A 22,366-nucleotide genomic window follows, 5' to 3' on the forward strand; every position below is an offset into this window, starting at 1 on the left:
ATTCTCTGGCAGTAAACATACATTCCACTGAAATTGTCAGAGTTGACAATTTAGTCAGAGCTGACATTGTCATGAAACACACCCCTGATGAAATGTTTTTAGTCCTCCATCTCCGAAGACCATTGTTTTTTTCTGATTTAATTCCACAGTATGGACTCTATGCAGCCATCATGGGTGGTTTTATGTATGCTGTCTTTGGCATGTCCAAAGATATCTCTGTTGGTCCCACAGCCATCATGTCCCTCCTTGTGGCCCAGTATGGAACACCCCTACCAGGAGACGATGGATTGAACGATCCAACCTATGCCATACTGTTGGCATTCTTCTGTGGAATAGTCCAAATTGTATTTGGGGTCCTTCATTTAGGTGAGTAGTGAGCAGCATGAGCAATGGATAAAACAAAACTTTGAATGCCTATAAATCTAATGTGTTTTTCACTGTTGTTGCTGATAGGGTATATTGAATCTAATATTTCAACAAGTTTGTATAATTATTAAAGGTGTTGTGCCATCCAATTCTAAGTTGACCCCTATTGGTCTTCAGTGCTAATACACTTGTGTTACAATTTAAGAATCAAAATATGTTTTGTAGAATTTTAAATAAAACTTGTTAAAGCTCCACCCCTAAAACAGAGGTCAGATCCCATTCCCATCATTATCTTGCAAACCACCTGTTAATAGGCTAATGTCTGACTTGCTGCAGCAGCAAATGAAAAGATTCTATTTTGAGCATATGTACCTCATGAGCTGTGGGAAGTTACATAACATTGTTAGCTGTAAAAATGTTAGTGATACTGATTTAGATTGACAAATGATGTCACAAATGGAATGAGACGGAGCTTAGCAAATTGGGAAATATTCTTTCGAAAATTGTTTGAAAAAATCTATGAAACATACTTTCGTCCCCTATAAAAACACATATCACAAAGAAAATATTTTTTATGAAGTAGAATCTGTGCCTGTATATATAGTATTGACCCAGCCAATGTGACATCATGAGAGAAAACTTTTGACAAAAGCCTCTCAGCTCTCCATTGTGATTTTAATTACATTTTCAAAGGAATTGATGCGTTGTAGAGAGTTTTCCTGTAGTAAATATGAAAACTACCTATTAAAACTTCACAGCTACCAATATCTAGCTATATACAGACACATCTGTAACAGGAATTATTTTCCTTGTATTTCATCACAATATGCTCCACAGTGTTTTATGACTACTATCACATTTTTGTCTCACCTGCATGGCAGAGTGAGACTATAGGCGCCGCTTTTCCGACGGCGGCGGCGTCAACATCAAATCTTAACCTAAGGTTAAGTTTTTGAAATGACATCATAACTTAGAAAGTATATGGACCTAGTTCATGAAACTTGGCCATAAGGTTAATCAAGTATTACTGAACATCCTATTAGAGTTTCATGTCACATGACCAAGGTCAAAGGTCATTTAGGGTCAATGAACTTTGGCCGAATTGGGGGTATCTGTTGAATTCCCATCATAACTTTGAAAGTTTATGGATCTGAATCATGAAACTTGGACATAATAGTAATCAAGCATCACTGAACATTTTGTGCAAGTTTCAGGTCCCATGATTAAGGTCAAAGGTCATTTAGGGTCAATGAACTTTGGCCGAATCGGGGGTATCTGTTGAATTACCATCATAACTTTGAAAGTTTATGGATCTGATTCATGAAACTTGGACATAATAGTAATCAAGTATCACTGAACATTTTGTGCAAGTTTCAGGTCCCATGATTAAGGTCAAATGTCATTTAGGGTCAATGAACTTTGGCCGAATTGGGGGTATCTGTTGAATTACCATCATAACTTTGAAAGTTTATTGGTCTAGTTCGTTAAACTTGGACATTAGAGTAATCAAGTATCACTGAACCTCCTGTGCGCATTTCAGGTCACATGACCAAGGTCAAAGGTCAATGAACTTTGGCCGAATTGGGTGTATCTGTTGAATTACCATCATAACTTTGAAAGTTTATGGATCTGATTCATGAAACTTTGACACAAGAGTAATCAAGTATCACTGAACGTCCTGTGCGAGTTTCAGGTCACATGATCAAGGTCAAAGGTCATGTAAGGTCAATGAACTTTGGCCATGTTGGGTTTTTTTGTTGAATAACCATCATATCTCTGAAAGTTTATTGGTCTAGTTCATAAAAAGTGGACATAAGAGTAACCATGTATCATTGAAGATCTTGTGCAAGTTAGAGTAGTTTTCAAAGTCAGCACTGCTGCTATATTGAACCGCGTGATGCAGGTGAGACGGCCAGAGGCATTCCACTTGTTTTTCTTACATGACTGTATAGAGCAGCTTTTCCCTTACATCCAGTAATGCTAAACATTTAATATGATTCCCTTTGTAACCACTTTAGAGTTTAGACTGGACAGAAAAACAATTACAGGATTGACATGGACATAGGAAAAACAGTGAAAAGAAATAAAGCTGAAAGTTATAACTGAAGAGAGGTGATGGTAGGGACCATGCAGGCAAGAAGAGAGAGAAAGTCACAGGGACATAGAAATAGAGACAGAAAGTGGGCACTGTGAAGACAGCAAGAGAAAAAGGAAATAGATGAAAGGAGAGAGAGAGAGAGGGGGGGGATGGATAGGAGAAAATTATGACAGAGTCTAGAATGCACAGATTGCAAGTGTGTTGAAATTTGAACTATAGAAAATAAACTTAATATAGACCATGTGGACTGGCAAGACGTCTCAAAGGTTGAATACTGATATTCATGGCTACAAAAGTCGCAGCGTTACACTTTATCATTATACATAATATAAATTGAATTAGGCACAAAAAATGGTAGTGACAACAGGAACTCTTGGGTGCGACTATGTGGAGGTGAATGTCTGAGCGAATCTTGAATTTAAAGATGTTATGCGGTGGATGTGATGAATCATTCATTATTGCAGTATTTTGAGTAACATGCGTTGAGATATGCAAATAAAGCATGAATGCCTTGATTCCAGGGTCATTTTATGACTGATGGTTACTTATTCAGAACTGCCCTTGGATTCTGTTTGGCTACAGACCATGCAGTTATATAGGGGATGACAGAGTTACCAATAGCATAAATCCATTTAGCCCATCAACTACATCACCCTTTTGGCCTTGCAATATTGTACTGTAATATATAGGCTACATGTACTATGCCCCGGTTGTATATTGGAGCTGCATGTGCTCAGGAGTATTTTAGATGTTCATTAAATTCCTGTTGACTTTCAAGGTGTGAACACAATTGTTCTGCATCCACAAATTCAACCTTTTTCCATTATCAATTAGAATATAGAAACCCATTTTTATTTTTAGCACACTCTTATATAGATTTATCAAATCCATGAGATTAAGAGTCAGTGCATATAGCTCATCAGAGCAAATCTTTTTAAAAGATCGCCTCCATTTAGTGCCTACAAATCATGCTATTAAAAAGAATCCCCTTTTTATTCAAAATATGACGTGATCATGCAGACATAGTCAATTAAGGTGACGATCTGGAACGTGATAAAAAAATATCCAATATGGTGTCACTAACTTTCAATATTTCCTTTTCTTGTCTTTCCAAAGGTTTTATTGCCAACTATATATCTGCTGTGGTAATATCAGGCTTTACCTCTGCATCAGCTATTACCATAGCGATGAGTCAGGTCAAAACCATTCTAGGTGTGAAATTCCCGTCGGAGACGTTCATTCATGACCTCATCGAGACATTCAAGCATATAAAGGAAACAAGGTGATGACTTGTTACATTTTATTCATTGTAGATGTTCATGTAAAAATTATTTTAAAAATCTTGTGGCACAATTGATACACACTTAAACCATTTTTATTCAGAACCGCCTTTTTAGAAACAGATAAAATGTGAGTTCATGCAAAAATAAGTCTGCCAAGGGTTAAGAAAGTGAGAACATGTTAGTGAGTGTTTGGGAAATGACTTGATTTTGATTTTGCATGTATTATTTAGTAGTATTACTTATATTTTACAAGTGAATATGATCAAATCAGAGTGTAAAGCTCAAATACTATATTTAAACAGTAAATATTTGCATAGCACCTTGTGGTGAGGCAATAGAATTTGATAAGCAGCTTCCTAATTGTATATTTGTACAAGTTTTGTGAATAATTTGCAATATTTCAAAGATTTTTGTATGATGATCATCATGATGGGGGAGGGGGTGCAGAAGCTTTGCACTTTGTTTCTTAACCACAATGGTTTTCAAAATGTATAGCCAGATTTTCTAATAATAAGATTGGGGTCAATATTCTAAAGGTCATAATCTGAAGAGAAAAACAAATACCAGTAATCAAAATACTTCTTATTTTAATATGTTTTTTTAAAGGACCCAAAAGCTACATTCTCTATTCATCATCCAAATGAACATTTCCTGTGTTAGTATGTGAGATCTATCCACACTAATGTAACAAAATTTTGGCGTAAACAAGCATAACAGTACATGCGCATTGACATCACAATGACCTTTTTTTGGGTGATAGCTTGTTTACAGCGGATATCGTTTTGATCATCGGTATCGTTCATGCAGCCCAGTAAAAATTCTTGCATAGCTCTCAACCAATCATATTGCTGGGAATTTTCTCATCCATTCTATATAGACTTTGAAGTTAGAAAGAGAATGCAAACTAAAGCGTAAATCACCATGTAATGTGAAAGTAGGCGACCTCATGACATGTGACCATATACATCAGATGAACCGTTCTCTAGTAAAGCTGGAAGTGATCAAAGTTCATTGCTATAAAATTCCATTAGGCGATGATAACTGAGCAGACTGTATTTGCTCTCTGATTATTAACTCTCAGTAATTACTGAAAGATCTTTCATATATGTTTTGAGTTTATGATTAACATTTTTTTATTTGTGGTACTTTATGCACTATTCAAAGATAACTGTGGGTTTGTATTTAATGCGGAAGTGAAAAGGACATATTTTTTTAGTAATTTAGAGAAATTGTTACCTCCATGTAAATAAGTGCCACAATATATCCAATCTTGTATCTGAAAATACATGAAACAAAAGATGTAACTTGCTAAAGCCATTTCTTTCAAAATATATGTAGAAATAGAATTGACACCATGCTCAAAACTTTGTTGTAAGATTACATGGTACAATTTTACTCTATATGCTGTACAGGTGGTTTAAGATTAGTAGTAGTAGTAGTAGTAGTAGTAGTAGTAGTAGTACTGTAGTAGTAGAAGTAGAAGTAGTACTGTATAGTAGGAGAAGTAGTAGTAGTAGTAGTAGTAGTAGTAGTAGTAGTAGTAGTAGTAGTAGTAGTAGTAGTAGAAGTAGTAGTAGTAGTAGTAGTAGTAGTAGTAGTAGAAGTAGTAGTAGTAGTAGTAGTAGTAGTAGTAGTAGTAGTAGTAGTAGTAGTAGTACTTAGTAGTAGTAGTAGTAGTAGTAGTAGTAGTAGTAGTAGTAGTGGTAGTAGTGGTACAAATAGTAGTGGAAGTAGTTGAAATTGTAATACTACACATGTGATACATTAGTACTAATAGTAGTTAGTGGTGGTGGCAGTAGAAGTAGTAGTAGTAGTATACATTTGAATAATCAACAATGGTAGTAGTAGTAGTAGTAGTATACATTTGAACAATGGTAAAGAAAATGTTTGCTATTTAGTAGTCAGGTGGAGCAGCTTAAGACTTCTATCATCACCACAATTATGCTATCGGATGTACATTATTGAGGAAAATATAATATTATACTTAGGATGACTGCTGAAGGAATAAATTTCTCTCCTTTTTTTTCTCCATCCTTGTTTAGGTGGCAGGACCTTACGCTTGGATTGAGCTGTATTGTTGCACTTGCTTTAATGAGAGTAAGTAAATTGTAATGATTTTTTCCCCATTTCCTTGAAGCTGGTGGGTGTTTCATAAAGCTGTTTGTAAGTTAAGAGCGACTTTAAGAACGACTTGTGATCCTTTCGTATGGTAAATTGTATATTCATTGGTGATGGTTCAGCGCATAAGAAAGGATCACCAGTCGTTCTTAAAGTCGCTCTTAACTTACGAACAGCTTTATGAAACGGCCCCCTGGTATATATTAAGAAAATATGTGTCAAGTGTGTGTATGTCCCTTTGTCTTCTCAAATTGTGGAAAGGAATGAGAGTTGATGTTTCCTACATCTTTTGGAGTCTAAAACATGGTACATGTACATCAATATAATTAACATTATGACCTAAGTTTTAGACAGCTATTGATATACTAATCACGTCATTTATTATCTTTATTCCAAACAGTTCATGAAGAATAAGGCACAGAAAAGAATAGAAAAGCTGGGGAAAAAGCCACCAATAAGAAAAAAGATAATCTGGAAATTCATCTGGATTTTTGGAACTGGTAAGTATTCACAACTTTGTGTCAACGTAACTATAATAGAAATATACATGTATATTGTTTAACATTTTTTTAAATGAGGCATGCATAATCACAGATGGTGAAGTGGATGTAAAATTTCATGAAGCTATTGAAGAGATGAAGAAGTTTAGGAGGAGAAGAAGAAGAAGAAGAAGACAAAGACGAAGAAGAAAAAGGAGAAGGAGGAGGAGGAGGAATAAGAAGAAGTAGAGGAGGAGGTGAATACGATATACGATGGAGAAAGAGGGGAGGGGGAGGAGGAAAGAGGAAGGAGGGGGACCAAGAGGAGGAGGAGAATATTATCACTCAGTAGTAGAAAGGTAGTTTTTGAATATGGCTACATGTGTAAGCTTACATGTCCAACCTTCATTGTTTCTTTTCTTCTTCTTTAGCTCGTAACGCTGTTATCGTCATCATAGCAGCAGCTATAACATATGGTCTTCATGAGAGTGGCAATGATGAGGTTTTTACCATTGTTGGTAATGTCACAGATGGCCTTCCTCCCCTGGCTATACCAAACTTTGGAGCAGATAACATTATCAAAGTAAGAAAATCACTTCGCATCATAACAGTATTCCGGGATGTTTCATGTGTGCAGGAAAGAGCATGGGTAGTCCCTTTCATGCTCATTAGTATGGGTTATAAATCATAATAGCTGTAACATATTTTGGGGGGATAGATGGGAAAATGTTTGTGACATGTTCTGAATATTACTTTCTTCTTTGTCTTTCTATAAATGAGATGGCTGATTTATTTTTCATCATACTTGAAAAAGATGCTATTTAAGGTTTAGATAGATAGTAAAATAGTGCATGCAAAAGTAAAATCACTTATTTTTCCAACTTTAATTCCCTTGCATTTTTCACCTTGACCCCTAAAATATCTGTTGAAGCTGAAAAATATATTTGAATTTAGAATAGCTATGCAATAAAACCTGAAAAATCTCTGCCGATCCAATGTGCATTGTACTGAAAACAAACACAGATATGCATGAATTAGGAGAGTAGTTTTAATTTAAACCTGTAGTCTTTGAAAATGCTTTATTCCATTTTTGTGAAGTATTCATGAGAACCTCTATTCTGAAGTTTTTGTTCACTTTGAAATTTCTGACAACAACCAATTTAGAATAATTGTATGTAGCAAAAGTTACAATCAATTAATATTTACAATTCGGTTTTTACTATTGATCGTATCTTTTTATGTTAAATCATCCCCTCCCCTGGACAGGAAAATAGTCCCTGTGTTAAAAAGGTGGAGGTAGTTGTTTTTTTAATTCAGCAAATAAGTCAGGAATAACAAAAATTTGCAAGGTTTTTCTTCCAGTAAGATATAAACACAGTCCTGGTTCAGATCAGGATTATGCTAGTCAACCAATCATTACGATGACTGGATTAGAGCTGGGTCAACTTATGACCTTATATCGTTTTAACAATGCTGGAATGTTAAACTTTAATGAAAGTAACCATATCAATACTCTTAAATGAAAAACAAACATTAACAGCTGTCCATTGCAGTTCAAGTCCTAATGAGATCAGTGTAATTAATTACTTTCTCTCAATTCTGCATAAAGCTTTATTATGCTCAAGTAAAAATGATACATGTACATGTATACTTGTTGCCAGTTTAATGATAATTTATTATATTTTATATTATTATTAAAGTCAGATCTTTGTGGCTCAGTGTAGACAATGTACAGTGTATAGCCCTTACACCAAAAAATTACCAATACAATTTTTTTTATTAAGAGGATTGTGAAACTGTGCAGACTCAAAGGTTGACAGTGTAATATGCATATAGCTTGAGATATATTGTAAAAGACTGAATGCTAGGCTAATTTTGTGAATGACAGTGTAATCTGATTTTGAATAGGATAGTTCTGTGTCATTTAATTATACACACATCTTTGCCATCATCATGAAGAACAAATTAGAATATTTCTTTTAAAATGTGATGATAAACCAATCTATAATCATCCATTCCATTAGAAATGTTGGAGTTTTCTAAATTGTGATTTCTGCATTGATTTTTCAGCTTTTTGTCATGTTGTTATATAGATTGTGGGTTCATTGATTTGATGTTTTTTTCCCATTATTCCATCCATCCATTCCATCATTTGTTCACTCATCCTCCAAGTTATGGAATAGCCCCCCTGAAAACATCAAACAGTGCTTGACCTCTGAAACTTTCAAACAATACCTTAAATTATTTATCTTCAATTCTTCTTAATTTCTTTTATAATTTCCTAAAAAGCGCCTTGAGCACTCTACAGAGTGGATTTGTGCAATATAAGTCTAATTATTATTATTATTATCCATTCATTCTTTCATTCATCCATTATTAAATTATGTATTAATGAGTTTACTTTATTGATGGATTAATGTCTTTGTTTCATTCATTCATCAAGTTATTATTGTGTTTTGATGTTAATATTTATTACCGGTAAATTGTTCACCTTTATTAAATTGTGATTAATCTCTAAATTAATCATTTCAAGTTTAAAGGGACCAAAAAGTCCTGAATCACAGAGATATTGAAAGGCTTATTTAATTACTCATAATAAATCTGTCCATTATTCAAGTCCATCAGACTTGTGAGATTAAAAATAAGAAAGCACAATTCTGACTGAACTAAAGAGTCAAGACCCTCATTTACCTTCGGTTACTGAGGTTGGCGACAATCCTAAGTCTACTCCTAGGCTCCAATTACAGGTCTCATGACTATTAACACAAACCAACATCCTGTAACATGCTTACACGTTCAAAGTGAAAATTTGTTAGCTCTGGTTCACCTGTTTAATTATTTGATCCTTCCAGATCTTTCTAGACATCTTGCTCTGATTACGTAACACTGCTTTATGCTTCGTTTGTGATTGCGATTGCTTGTCCACAAGTTCAGCTGTTTGATGATGTGTCACAATGTGAAATTTGAAACTCAAGGCTATGGATAATTTCTTGGCATAGTTTTGTTTTGTAATGAACCTGTAAGCCTAGCCAAAGGAAGCTTCCCCATGACTTTTCATCATTATCAGATAAAATTGAAAAGGATATCTTAACATAATTTGTGTGAAAGATATGATTTAAAATTTGATATTCACATCCCCAACTAAAAAAAAAGGTGAGATTTTTGTTTTTGTATAGAACCTTCTTCAAGTATGAAGTAGTTTCAGAATTTCAGGACACTTCTTTTGTATGTAGCATTGTAATATGCAAGCATCAAATTTGTAAGATGAGTATTCAAAGTGCAAAAATTTTTAACATGATTTAGAGAGGGCATTAAAAACAATTAACTGACAGTTTCAATTTTTGTACAGAATCAGTCACTAAAAAGTGATTTTATGCTTGAAATATTAGTTTGATAGGTTAATATACATGCAACTTGCACCTTTTCCTACGCTTTATACAGGCTGTTAATCAATGATTGATAATTCTAAGCTTTGTTCTTTTCAGTGATATACAAAATTTGCCACGTGTGGAAAATGTTTGTGACATGTTCTGAATATTACTTTCTTCTTTGTTGTTCTATCGATGAGATGGCTGATTTATTTTTCACCATTCTTGAAAAAGAAGCTATTATAAGGTTTAGATAGATAGTAAAATAGTGCATGCAAAAGTAAAATCACATATTTTCCAACTTTCATTCCCTTGCATTTTTCACCTTGATTATCTATTGAAGCTGAAAATTATATTTGAATTTAGAATAGCTATGTCGTAAAACCTGAAAAATCTCTGCTGATAGATATTTAGTCTTTAATGTGCACTGTACTGAAAACAAACAAAATTATGCATGAATTACATGTTGGAGAGTAGTTTTAATTTAAACCTGTAGTCTTTGAAAGTGCTTTATTCCATTTTTTGTGAAGTATTCATCAGAACCTCTATTATGAAGTTTTTGTTTGCTTTGCATGTCTTTACTAATTGCTTGTTTTTTTTCTGTTGCATTAACCCCCCTGTTGCCAGAACTTGAATATAGGTCTAATAATCATTCCTATGCTTGGCTTTCTGGAAAATATAGCTATTGTCAAAGGGTTTGGTAAGTGGCTTTTTGAATGTTTGCATAACTGATAAATATTCAATGATATGTTTGGCATGTACAAAAGATGAGACAGTAGTTTTCCATGTTTGTACTAGTGAGGCTTTTTCTATTTACATATACATTATTTTGATTCTGTTACCATGGAGGTAGTAAACAACTTTATAGACTTCATATGAGTTTATATTAATTACAAAGGTATATTTTGTGATTGTAAGTTCAATTGACATACCTCAGTATTCCTGTATAAAGTTGCCATTCATTGATTAAGAGATTATTTCAATATGGCTAATGCTATAACTGTTTTACAACACTTTTGCATAAATTAGACAATGTGGAATTCATATAACAAAAGTGAATTATTTCAATATTTTCTGATTAACATTCAGATGCATGTATGTAGAGTGCTTCATAATTATAGTGTTTGCAATTTCAGTTGATTGAAATAACTTTCTTTTTACCACGCTTCACTTCTAATCCCCTCTCATTAGTTTCAGCATTTGCCCTGATACAAAATCCAATTTCATTCAATCATAGAAATGTCTGTAGATATAAATGACCTATCTTTGTTAAGCTATGTAAATTCCTTTCAAATTCACCTCTTTGTATGCATAAATGTTTCCTTCACAAAATGCTTGAAGTGGCAAATTGGCTGCACAAATTTATGGTTATTTAGCAGGTGTTACTTGATTCTCATTGATCCTATTTTGATTCTCATCCAAACTTTACTTTCGACAGAGTTTATTTTAAAGGATGAGAATGTTAGATGGGAGTTCTGAAAATTTATACTTTAGCTCATTTCTGAATGAAAGTTATCAATATTTTGACTGCTTTTTTTTGCATTCATATTTAGGATTTGAATGATTGTATTACCTTATAGACATCTTTTTGTAAGAAACACCCCCTTGAATATTTAACACTAAAGATATAAGAAGTCCATTGTTGAAATTTTTATTTTGTGATTTTTCAAACTCAAGCTCTTTGATGCTGTTGTAATCCATGAGTGTCATGATTTTGTTCCTCAATGTGAGCTTAGCTGGGATTCATCTCTAACTCGTTGATATGCATGTTTGCAGTATGATATGTATGAATATTTGAATATATAAGACAGTTTGATGTTATTTGATTTTTTTTTTCAGTAATTAAAATAGGGAAAGTGTATTTTGTTACGATATATAAAGTGATATATTTTTCTATTTTTGTTATGTTGCTACCAACAGCCCGTAAAAATGGCTACCGTGTTGACACAAACCAAGAGCTTATAGCGATAGGTGAGTACTGAGTAATTTGGTTGCTTGATTGCTTCATTGATAAATATTTGCTCTCAACTTTGGCAGCAGCTGTCCCTCTGAACTTATGATGTTAATTTCGGAGGTAGGGGAAGAGGTGTCATGCTACTCTCATTTCCAATTTGATTGATGGATCAAAACTTTTCGATTTATCTTTCAGGTTTACATAGTAATCTTAGTTTACATTGGTTTTAACAATAAAACTTATAAAAGCTATTGAAACAAACACTTATGCAAAATGTCTTTGAGTTTTTATTGTAGACAGTCAATAAACAAAGCCTATAAAAAAGCATTTCCATTTTAAAAAGTGTTTGTTTTTTTCTAAAAATATCAATGAATGAAACATTTAAATGAGAGTGAAGTGACCAACACTATTTGTCGTCTCTAGTTGAGTGTACGTGTATTATTCTGTTTCTGTTTGTGGTAACTCCTGTAGGAACTCGGCAGGACAGCATTTTGCTGGTAAATACCAAGCTGGTATATAACCAATTACCTATGAAACATTTTACATCTAGGTTAATCAGTCATATTGGCTGACGTTATAGACAAAAGATATCACTCTCTGGCCTATTTATCAAAGTGGAGACAATGGCAGAGTTGGGATTCAAACTCACAACCTTGCGATTATGAATCCAATGTTCTAACCACTGGACCACACGACCCGTTATACCGACTGTTATGAATAGCTAGTCTGAAAATATACATTTTAAGATGATTATTAGTAATGCAGAGGATAAATTAGCCTATAATTCTATTTTATAGAGAAAATAAAATGTTTTCAGAGGTACTTGTACTTGGTATAAACATTTTTTTGCGATATGAATGTATTGTATAGTGAATTAGTGTCTTATTCAAGTGGGCCTATATTGCAAGACTACATCGGTAAGAATGATGCATTATGGGTTAGAAACCTGGCCTGATTTGAGTAGTTGAGGACTTGAGGTGGTGTTATATAGGGCTACTGTAAAGAACAATACAAATGGTTGTTTTGTATTTAAAATGTTAAATAAGATTGGCTCTAATTGCAGATGAATTAACAAAAATGAATAAAATCTTTATCAAAATTGCTTTGTTTCTGCAGGTGCTTGTAATATTGGTTCATCGTTTATATCGGGGTATCCTATAACAGGCAGCTTTTCAAGGTATAAACAATTCATCATACTACTTTGTACCAAATGTAATTTGCATCCTTCAAATGGAAATAAAGATGAAATCTGTGTTCTGCATACATAAACAAACTATGAAGACATGATATAGCACTTGTATCTGATGTGCCAGGTAATAATCCTAACATGTGCTCTGTCATTTACAATGCTGATTTCACAAGATCCCTACAATATTAATGTAGATTGATGGTTCTACATTACCTGTTTACTCTTGATCTTACTGTAGATTTTCAGGTGACAGCTGTGAGATGCTAGATGCCAGAATTTATAGATCAGGGTCCTGTTAACACAAAACATAGCAGTTGATGATAGATGGACATTATGATTGATTTTTTACAATTACTGTAGATTGTAGGGTGGCAGCGGTGGGATGATAGACATCAGAATTAATAGATCAGGGCCCTTTTAACACAAAACATAGCAGTTGATGATAGATGGACATTATGATTGATTTTTTACAATTGCTATAGATTGTAGGGTGGCAGCGGTGGGATGATAGACATTAGAATGAATAAATCAGGGCCCTTTTAACACAAAACATAGCAGTGGATGATAGACGGACATTATGATTTTTTTATAATTACTGTAGATTTTAGGGTGGCAGCGGTGGGATGATAGACATCAGAATTAATAGATCAGGGTCCTGTTAACACAAAACATAGCAGTTGTTACGGTCTTATAAGCGAATTGTGCTTATAGTGTAACTCGCCGGGTAAGTTCGCGTAAAAGTGTTCTATTGCAAATATAATGTACGAGCGCACAGTGAATGGGGAGTTTATGCGAGAAAATCACTTCAGTACAAAATATTCACGCACAAACACTCTGTATGTTTCTTTTTTCCAACTACTTAAGTTTTTCTTTTGGGGTGGGGGTTGTAGTCTGTTCTAGAAAAACACATCTTACTCATCTCAAAAATTAAAAGAGATTTAAGAAGTATAATAACCTGGTAAAAAAACAGCAGCATATTTTTCATTTAGAGCAAATCATAGGCGATCGTGTACGTGTGCATGCAGTGGATCCTATGCGTGCATCCGGTGCGTTGGTGTACAAACAAATGGTACCAAACAACACAGAGGCAGTGCGCGCACACACTGGACACATTTTCAATAAGCTAGGGAGCGAGTTACACTATAGCAGGAGTTTAAAGTTTAAGACCGTAACAGCAGTTGATGATAGACGGACATTACGATTTCTTTTTTTATTAATTACTGTAGATTGTAGGGTGGCAGCGGTGGGATAATAGACATCAGAATTGATAGATCAGGGTCCTGTTAACACAAACATACGAACTGATGATGGAGGGACATTTATGATTGTTTTTATTCGTGGACATTTATGATTGTCCCTACTTTTATTCGTGCACATTTTAGGGTGGCAGTCATGGGCATCAAACAACAAAAGTAATTCCTTCTCTTGGTATTTTCTGACCATCTCTTCCACTCTCAACCCAGGTGTTGGGAATCTGGTAGGATGCACAAACCATGTATTTGTCACGCATTTTTAAACTATTATTTTTTATTGCTCGATTGTTACAAGTTCCCTTCAAATTTCCACACTCCATTTCCAATTATATCATCTGTCAGTGACAAGAGACAACAATTCAGTGAATTGTAATAAGCTAACGATGAAAGGGTCTATGTTTTATGTCCGACAGGTCAGCGATTAACGAGCAGAGTGGGGTAATGACCCAGGCTTCCGGCATCGTTACAGGGACACTGGTCATCATCTCTATTGCTTTCCTTACACCAGTATTCTTCTATATTCCTAAGGCTTCATTAGCAGCTGTGATTGTCTATGCAGTCATCTTTATGATAGATTACCACATTGTTGTCAAGCTGTGGAGGGTCAGGAGTAAGTCATTTTGAAAGGTTTCTTTTTGCCATCACACATTCACATACCTTATTACTTTTTGACTTGGTTTTGAATATACATGTAATAATGTAACAATAGTCAAAGAATTTCATTCATGATTGCAAGTCATTTTTTTGTTAACAAATTTTCGGCATTACTCCTATTTGTTTAAGATCAGTATGCTCGATCTGTAATGAAATGAAAATCATAAGATCAGTGTGCTCGATCTGTGATGAAAATCATAAGATCATAAGTCAGAAAAAATTGGAACCAGTGGGATTCGAACCTGCCATCTACTGCTTTCCGTGCAGTCATTTTTTGTAGGAATATAGTCTTTGCTAAAACAGTATATTTCAGTACTCCAATTAACACAAAGATATAATGTTTGTTTTTTTATCAACTTTTTATGTGTTTTTTAGAGAATAGTTGTCTTTTGAGCTGTAATTGTACTGTAGAAATAAGGGAATGTGAATATATGCCTTGATTTACTTTGTACAAGACTAGTACATTTGAATCTAAACTGGAATTTTTGTCATCATCATTGTTATAACCATCATTAACATTTTACTCCTCATTATTTTACTTGATTGCATTTTGTTCCCTTCCAGAACCTGACCTTATCACCCTAGCGATGACCTTCTTTGTTTCATTGTGGCTGGGAGTTGAGTATGGTACCATTATCGGTATCTTAGTAGATCTTCTGATGCTGCTATATCCCTATGGCAAACCTGGTTTCACTGTGAGTGTTCTTTGCCATTTTTTTTGTTGGGGGTGGGAAGGGGAACTGAAACTTCTTGTTTGATCTTCCTATGTATGCATGGGCCTGCATCCTGAACGATGGTTGAATTTGATGTTTAACTGACTATGAGTAGCATAATATGAAACAATCTTTATTACAAGATGATAAATTTGAGATTAGATTTGGCATTCTAATCATTACCAAACTGTCTTGAAATGATAACTACAATAATTTTCTTCAACATTAAAAATTGGCAATACATTCCAGTAAACCCCAAGATGCATACAGTCTAAATCAACTTTTGGGAAGAAATTTAGCTGCCCCATAATTTTTACCCAGATTTAGATTATGGTATATGTTACACCAGAGTTGAATTATGGGCCTCACAGAGTAATACACAGTGAATATTTTGAATTGGACCTACTCTTGGAGAAACATATCACAGCCAAATGAAATTTAAACAAAATATTTGATTATATGAGGATTGCTTTATGGACTGTATTTGTTGTAACTTCTAGTATTAGGGTGTTACATCAAATTTATATGAGAAATAAATGTCCAGCCCTTGCGGGGCCGCAGATTTCAATCAAATGAAAAATTGAATTGAACCAAGAAGAAACAATCTGAAAAATTAGATATATTGTGGGTATAATGTAATTATTAAATGACGGTAATTAACCCACAAATATTAACAAGTTAATGCCTGGTCCCACTGTACTTACGGATGCAGAGAGGATGTAAACCAAAAAAGAATCTTGCCTTCTGTTGGAAAAAGTTATGTACCCATTGTGTACTCTTTACATGCGTTTTTATATGCTCTATATCCATCGAGCAACTGTCCACTTTGATTTTATTGTTCACCCATTTTGTCCATTGTCTGGAGCGGATGAAAATGAATGGAGCCACCCCGACATTTTGCTTGTCTGCTGTATCTGTTATGAATATGTTTTGTGTCTGTCGGCCAGTGGGACCAGGCCTTTACATAATGAGACTGAAGGTGTATGGCATAAGCCACATTCAAAGTCAAGGCTGAATTAATTTTATCTCAATTAATGAGAGATTGTCTATAGAAATTGAATTCATTTGTATGACACACCAAACATATGTTGATTGATATGCAATGTAGTATGTGGTGCCATTCCTGAATGATACTAATCATTACACACTCAAAATTGGTAACACAATGAAAACAACAAAATTACTGTTTGAAAATGCAATTGACGTCTTCTCGTTATAATGTTGCTGCTATCTTGCATTTTAACAAATACAATATTCAAACATCTTTGTTCAAAAAAAAATATTTATAAATGTGTGGAACAAGTAATGATTGTTGCTAATTTGATTTTGAGGAGCATTGGTGGATTGACCAAGTGAAAGCCTTCTAGGTCTTTTTTTTTGTCATCGGCTGGTTTCTGATAGCCATGGTTTATGTAAACCTGGGATAATTAGACCACACTTTTGTGGACTGCTAGTTTTAAACCTTTTGATTGATTAAAATTATTCTCATCCTGCTGCAAAAGTTATCAAAGAATTAATTGAGTTGTGATATGGGAATAAGAGGAAAATACATAAATATCATGAATTTTATTGAATAAACTGGTACAAATTATTATAATTGCCACGAATGTGGAATAAAAAATCATTAAGCCAGCATTCCATAGAAGTGTGCTTTAAAATTCCAGTTTAGACTTGTTAAACCTAGGTTTTATTATAATAATAATATTCCGCATTTATATAGCGCTTAATACATCGGAACGATGTCTCTAAGCGCTTTACAGACATATTACCCCAGTCATCGGATACTTGCATGCCCGCATACAATGTATGCACCCAGCGTTCTCGCCAGAAAAAAAATCACGCATGTCGGGGACTTGTGCTGGCACTCCTGGGGGGTGGGTGCGGGAGGGGGGGTTCACCCCCGCGCGGAGCGCGGAAGCGACGGCCTTTTCATCAAATAGAGACGCTAAGGAAGCCCCATTGTGGCGTATTTTTAAGCCCACACAAATGCACAGATACTTGCCGTTCAGTAGGCTTGGGAGCCAGCGCCGAATCCAAGCACTGAGATAGAAAAAACATGGAATTTGGAGCTGACAGAATGATTTACTTGAGCAGAGGACAAACTTTCTCTGCTTGGAGTTGGAGCCTGCAGTGTATGCCGTGTGCATGTGACTGAGGATTTATCGTGTGTGTTGTATTTCTGTGACTGTACAAAGCCAGTAGAGAGCACGTGCGTTGCTTTAAGCAACACTCGTGATTGTATCATCAAAGTTAGTGTATTGGGATTTGTGTGTGACTTTTGTGAGAAGTTTTTTTTTTTTGTTTTCATTCCAGAACCCCCACCATCATTTGCTCGCTAGTCTTAAATGGGAGTCTTGTCATATTGGAATATTGACCAGAAGTTAATAAAACACATATTATTGTTCTGTCAGTAATGAAATTAGCGATTGAACTATGGATATTTTTCAGTCATATTTCCTTTAATCTTAGTCTTGTCATTCCAAACAATCATTTTTTAAGGATGTATTTCACCTTTATCCAGTTTGCCATTTTCTTAAGTGACTGAAAACAAAGACTAGTCCCAACCCTCTGCGAGTTGTTTACATAACTTTCTTTGTCTCCGCTAGTATTGCACAATCTTGAGAAGCACATGTTTGGAAATCTGATATTCTTGCGGTGGGGGGGGGGAGGGGTTACAAGATTGCCGCCCTTTTCATTCTGTGTTGGGTTTGGCTGCTACATGGCCTGTGTTGAGAAATTAGGTCAGGGTAAATTTAATTGCAAAGAGAGGCTTTGGACGGCATTCATGATGGATAGTCTTTTTTTTTAATGCATCATTTAAATAATTTCAACTTCACATTTGCAGGCTTGCAGGTATATTTTATGATAAAATTACTTTTTTCAGAATTGTACGAAAGTTCTACAAAAACTTTATCTTTTTACATTGTATTTGGACACGAATGCAGATGTTTCTTGACAAATAATGGGCTAAAAATACTAAACAGTAAACATACAGACCTCAAGTAAACCAAGTACCACACATTCAAACTTGGATTAAATCAAATCAGATATCAGTCAAGCACGGAAATCACTCTATCATCACAGCATTAAAAAATATAAACAATCACTTCGAAGAAACAATTGCCAGGGTCAAACCACGGTCAAACATGTGCTTGCGTTGTGTCCTGTGTGTGTATAATGTTTGCAGTGAGTTGATCTTGTGATGATGGGGAGAGAATTTGTGTGTGTGGTTTTTATGTCTGCATGGATGACTGGGAGAGAATGAAAGGACCAGGGAGTCGGGAGGAGAACCGTAGCGAGCAGCCGCGAGCTAGCTGGGCGCCTTGCCACTTTCCTAGCCGTAGTAGGCCTGTAAGTGGTCTTAAGTTGGTGGGACTTCGGCGCAACCCGATAAATTAAGTTGATATCACTAAGATGAGTTCATGGAGTGTATTATTTTTTTATGAATATTTCCATTTAATTTTTCCACGCATGTCGCCACGCATGTCGCTGAAATTTTACGCATGGTTCCACTTGATCTCCATTTCCGCACGCATGGTGTTTGAACCATGCGTATTATACACTGGCGAGAACGCTGTATGCACCTTCTCCACTCCCTGGGGAGCATTCCACCAAGAGTTCCAAGACTCAATTGCTAGGCATACTACATATAGGCTTTCACATCCTACCGGGTACCCATTTAACACCTGGGTGGAGAGTGGCAAAGTGTGGATTAACGCCTTGCCAAAGGACGCTAGGCCATGGTGGGATTCGAACACATGACCCTCTGATTACAAGGCAAGAGTCAGAACCGCTACACCTCGACGCTTCCATTATCAGAATACCAGTACCACCCATCATGTTTAATTGATATTTCCTACTCCCCCCAGTCTGACGAAGAGGAGGATCAGAGTGTTGTTATTATCCACATGGAGCAAGGTCTTAGGTTTCCTGCAGTAGGTGAGCTTCAGAACCTCCTGGACGACAAAGCTCTCATCCAGGAGAAACCGCCTGCAGCCATCTTAGATTTCTCTAATGTTTCCTCCATGGATTACTCGGTTGTTGAGGTAAGCAGAAAATAGCTTATGAATTGCATTTCATTAATTTTCTCAAAATGTATCTGCAGGATATCAAACTCTCATCCACAATTTTACCGATAATTTTTTTAAAGGATTTGTTGATATTATAAGATTAAAAATTATCAAATCCATTTTCAACAAAACTATTCAGTGGATTTAGTAATGTTATGATTATGTGGTGACACAACAGTCTAAATGTATAAGAGGGTATAGGGTTAGACTTAGGATTGTAATAGAGTTAATGGTTCAGAATAATGGGAAGATAAGGATTAGGGTTTATTTAGTTTGGAAGGTAGACTTTGTATTTGGCTTAACTTGTTCCCATCAGAGCAACTGTCGCCGAAGTGACATAAATATTTCCTAAAAATTTCACTTAAAGTTTGATTTCCAAAAATATAATAACTCTATATCATAATGAGGACAATGGTAATATACAAGCAATGCTATGTGCTTGCAATAGTCTCTTGATATTTTTCTGAAGTAAGCAAAATGATGTGTGTTTGCAATTTATTTTTTTTTGCTAAAAAATATGTAAGTGGATGTTCTGCTTGTTCTCTCTTTCAGGGTCTGAAAGACATTGTCAGATCATTTTCAAAGAAGAAAAGCAGACTGGCACTTGCTGGAGTGAGGGTATGTATCACTTATTGTCCTGGGGCCCCGTTGCAGAAAGAGTTGCAATCAATCGCAACTAGATTTTCAACCAATCAACAGCGCGCATTTGGGACTTGCGATTGATTTTTTTTACTTGCATTTAAACGCAACTCTTTCTGCAACAGACCCCAGGAGAATCAAAACATCTATTAAAATTTCTCTCTGCTTCTCTCACTTTCTTTTTTCTTTTTCTTTTTGGCTTAACCCTATCTAGGCCGGGGGGGGCCTCGGAGGCCCCCCCCTCAACGAATCGCGCGATATTTTCGCCGTGCAAAATTTTTTGACCGCGCCACTCGCTGACTTTTTACTTTCAAGTCTTGCGCAACTTTTGAGACCAATTTTGCGTCACCTGGGTACGTGGTTCCGAAATTACGTAACATTGAGTAAGTGCATGTCAGACCGAAAATGGCTCAAAAACGTGATTTCGTGTACAAAGTCAATGCAAATTGTGCTTTCAACCAAAATTCATAAATGTATGATTATTTTTAGTTTTGCTAGTCTAAATGTATTCATTTTATGCTTTTTATGATCACAGAAGAGTCCCCAACAAATTTCATTGAAAAAACAATGAAAAACAAAAGGTCAAAAAAACAAAGAAATACATAAGAAATTGCAAAAAACAATATAATACATAAGAAAATGATTTGATATCACAATTTTTTTCATGTACACTTGCTAAGGACACCACAAAGAGTTTCTATACCAAAAATTAGTACATTTGGAGCTTTATTTAGGGAGTTAGAGGAAAAAGTATGATTTTGCATACTAATTACGCATAAATTAGCATAATCACTTAATAGCGATTCGCATGAAATAAATTACTATACAGTCTTGTAGATTATGTCCCAGGCAACCCGCGTGCCAATTTTCAGCGCGATCGCGCGGTCGACGGCCGAGATCTTAGGGGGGGGCCTGGGAGGCCCCCCCCCCCGGCCATAGGAACTCCCAAAATACCCCGGCCTAGATAGGGTTAATGTGTATGAGAGATGGTAGGAGAATAAATTGTTTCGCCAAACCTGTTTTATGACTCTGTATCATACAAATCCATTTATAGACTGATGCAAAGGTGAATTATTGTAATATCCTCCATTTCATTTTATTAATTTTATTGGTTCAGTCATATCTAAAAACAAACATTGAAAACTGAAAATTATATTTTAAAAATATCCAAGATTTTTTTTTTTTTTTTTTTGGGGGGGGGGACTCAAAAGAAGCTAAAGCTTTCAAGTGTATCTCCCTACAAATAAGACAAATTGATAGACCTACTAGTAGTATGAGAAAGACCCGAGTAGATACCTTGCTCTCCTTTACGTGAAATGCAATATTGCAATACTAATAATCATACTCTGTTTCACCTCTGGTAATTCTCCTTTCATCATAAAATACTGACTGTCATGTTTTCTTTTTTGTATGGATGATACAGAGCTGCCAAGTAGTACTGATTTTCAGTATTTAGTACTGAAAAGCGAGAAGAATACTGATAGTTTCATGTGAAATACTGATTTCTAAAGTTTCAGTTGTATGTGTGGTCCTATGGTATTTTTTAAAATACTGATTTCCTCACCGAAATACTGATTTTCAGCTTAAAAAATACTGAAATGTTCCTTTTCAGGTTGGCAGCTCTGATGATATAGTTACTAATTACAATACTAGGTGCTTGAAAAAGCTCAGTTTGTTCACATTTTTCGCTGCTTTCTATTTTCAAATAATGAGCTTAAGGACCATAGTTCTGAAGTATTTGAAAATCACACAAATTTAAGGTACCTCCAGAGCCATGTCTTTTCCCCTGGACTCTGGCAAGCCTGTTTTCACCCCTAATCATCATAATTCATCACAGACACAGTCAATAAGGCTGTGTTGAAGATTGATTGATTGATTGAATGGCTTATTTATTTCAATATTCACTAAAAATAGCAGCCAAAGGCTGAATTACATTCAGTTTACAAATGGTATGTACAGACATTTAAAAAATATACAAATTGGAATAAAATAGGCAAATATCAAAATGAAATTGTTCTACAAAATAATTATGCGTATATGAAATTAATTGAAATACCCAGAATATGAGAAGAAAGCATCAGAGGTAGAATAAAGTATATGTAGTGAAAACATGTTGGAAAGAAAGACAGAATGAAATAATATTTATTTTTTAAAAAAATTGTTTTCCCTGTATTGTCCAATG

General features: G+C 35.0%; 1 protein-coding gene across 2 annotated transcripts in view; it reads left to right on the forward strand.

Annotated features, from left to right (window-relative positions):
- LOC121422484 (sodium-independent sulfate anion transporter-like) overlaps positions 1–22,366 on the forward strand; it is a 28,081-nt gene that overhangs the window by 3,663 nt on the left and 2,052 nt on the right. For both annotated transcript variants that reach the window (XM_041617558.1, XM_041617559.1), the window contains exons 3-14: positions 150–366; positions 3,581–3,746; positions 5,790–5,844; positions 6,266–6,365; positions 6,776–6,927; positions 10,340–10,412; positions 11,633–11,683; positions 12,783–12,843; positions 14,522–14,718; positions 15,327–15,457; positions 19,345–19,521; positions 20,098–20,163. In XM_041617558.1, the coding sequence (XP_041473492.1) occupies positions 150–366; positions 3,581–3,746; positions 5,790–5,844; positions 6,266–6,365; positions 6,776–6,927; positions 10,340–10,412; positions 11,633–11,683; positions 12,783–12,843; positions 14,522–14,718; positions 15,327–15,457; positions 19,345–19,521; positions 20,098–20,163 (1,446 nt within the window). The remainder of the gene's footprint in view (positions 1–149; positions 367–3,580; positions 3,747–5,789; positions 5,845–6,265; positions 6,366–6,775; positions 6,928–10,339; positions 10,413–11,632; positions 11,684–12,782; positions 12,844–14,521; positions 14,719–15,326; positions 15,458–19,344; positions 19,522–20,097; positions 20,164–22,366) is intronic.

Source organism: Lytechinus variegatus, chromosome 10, assembly GCF_018143015.1.
Source record: "Lytechinus variegatus isolate NC3 chromosome 10, Lvar_3.0, whole genome shotgun sequence".
Lineage (NCBI taxonomy): Eukaryota > Metazoa > Echinodermata > Echinoidea > Temnopleuroida > Toxopneustidae > Lytechinus > Lytechinus variegatus.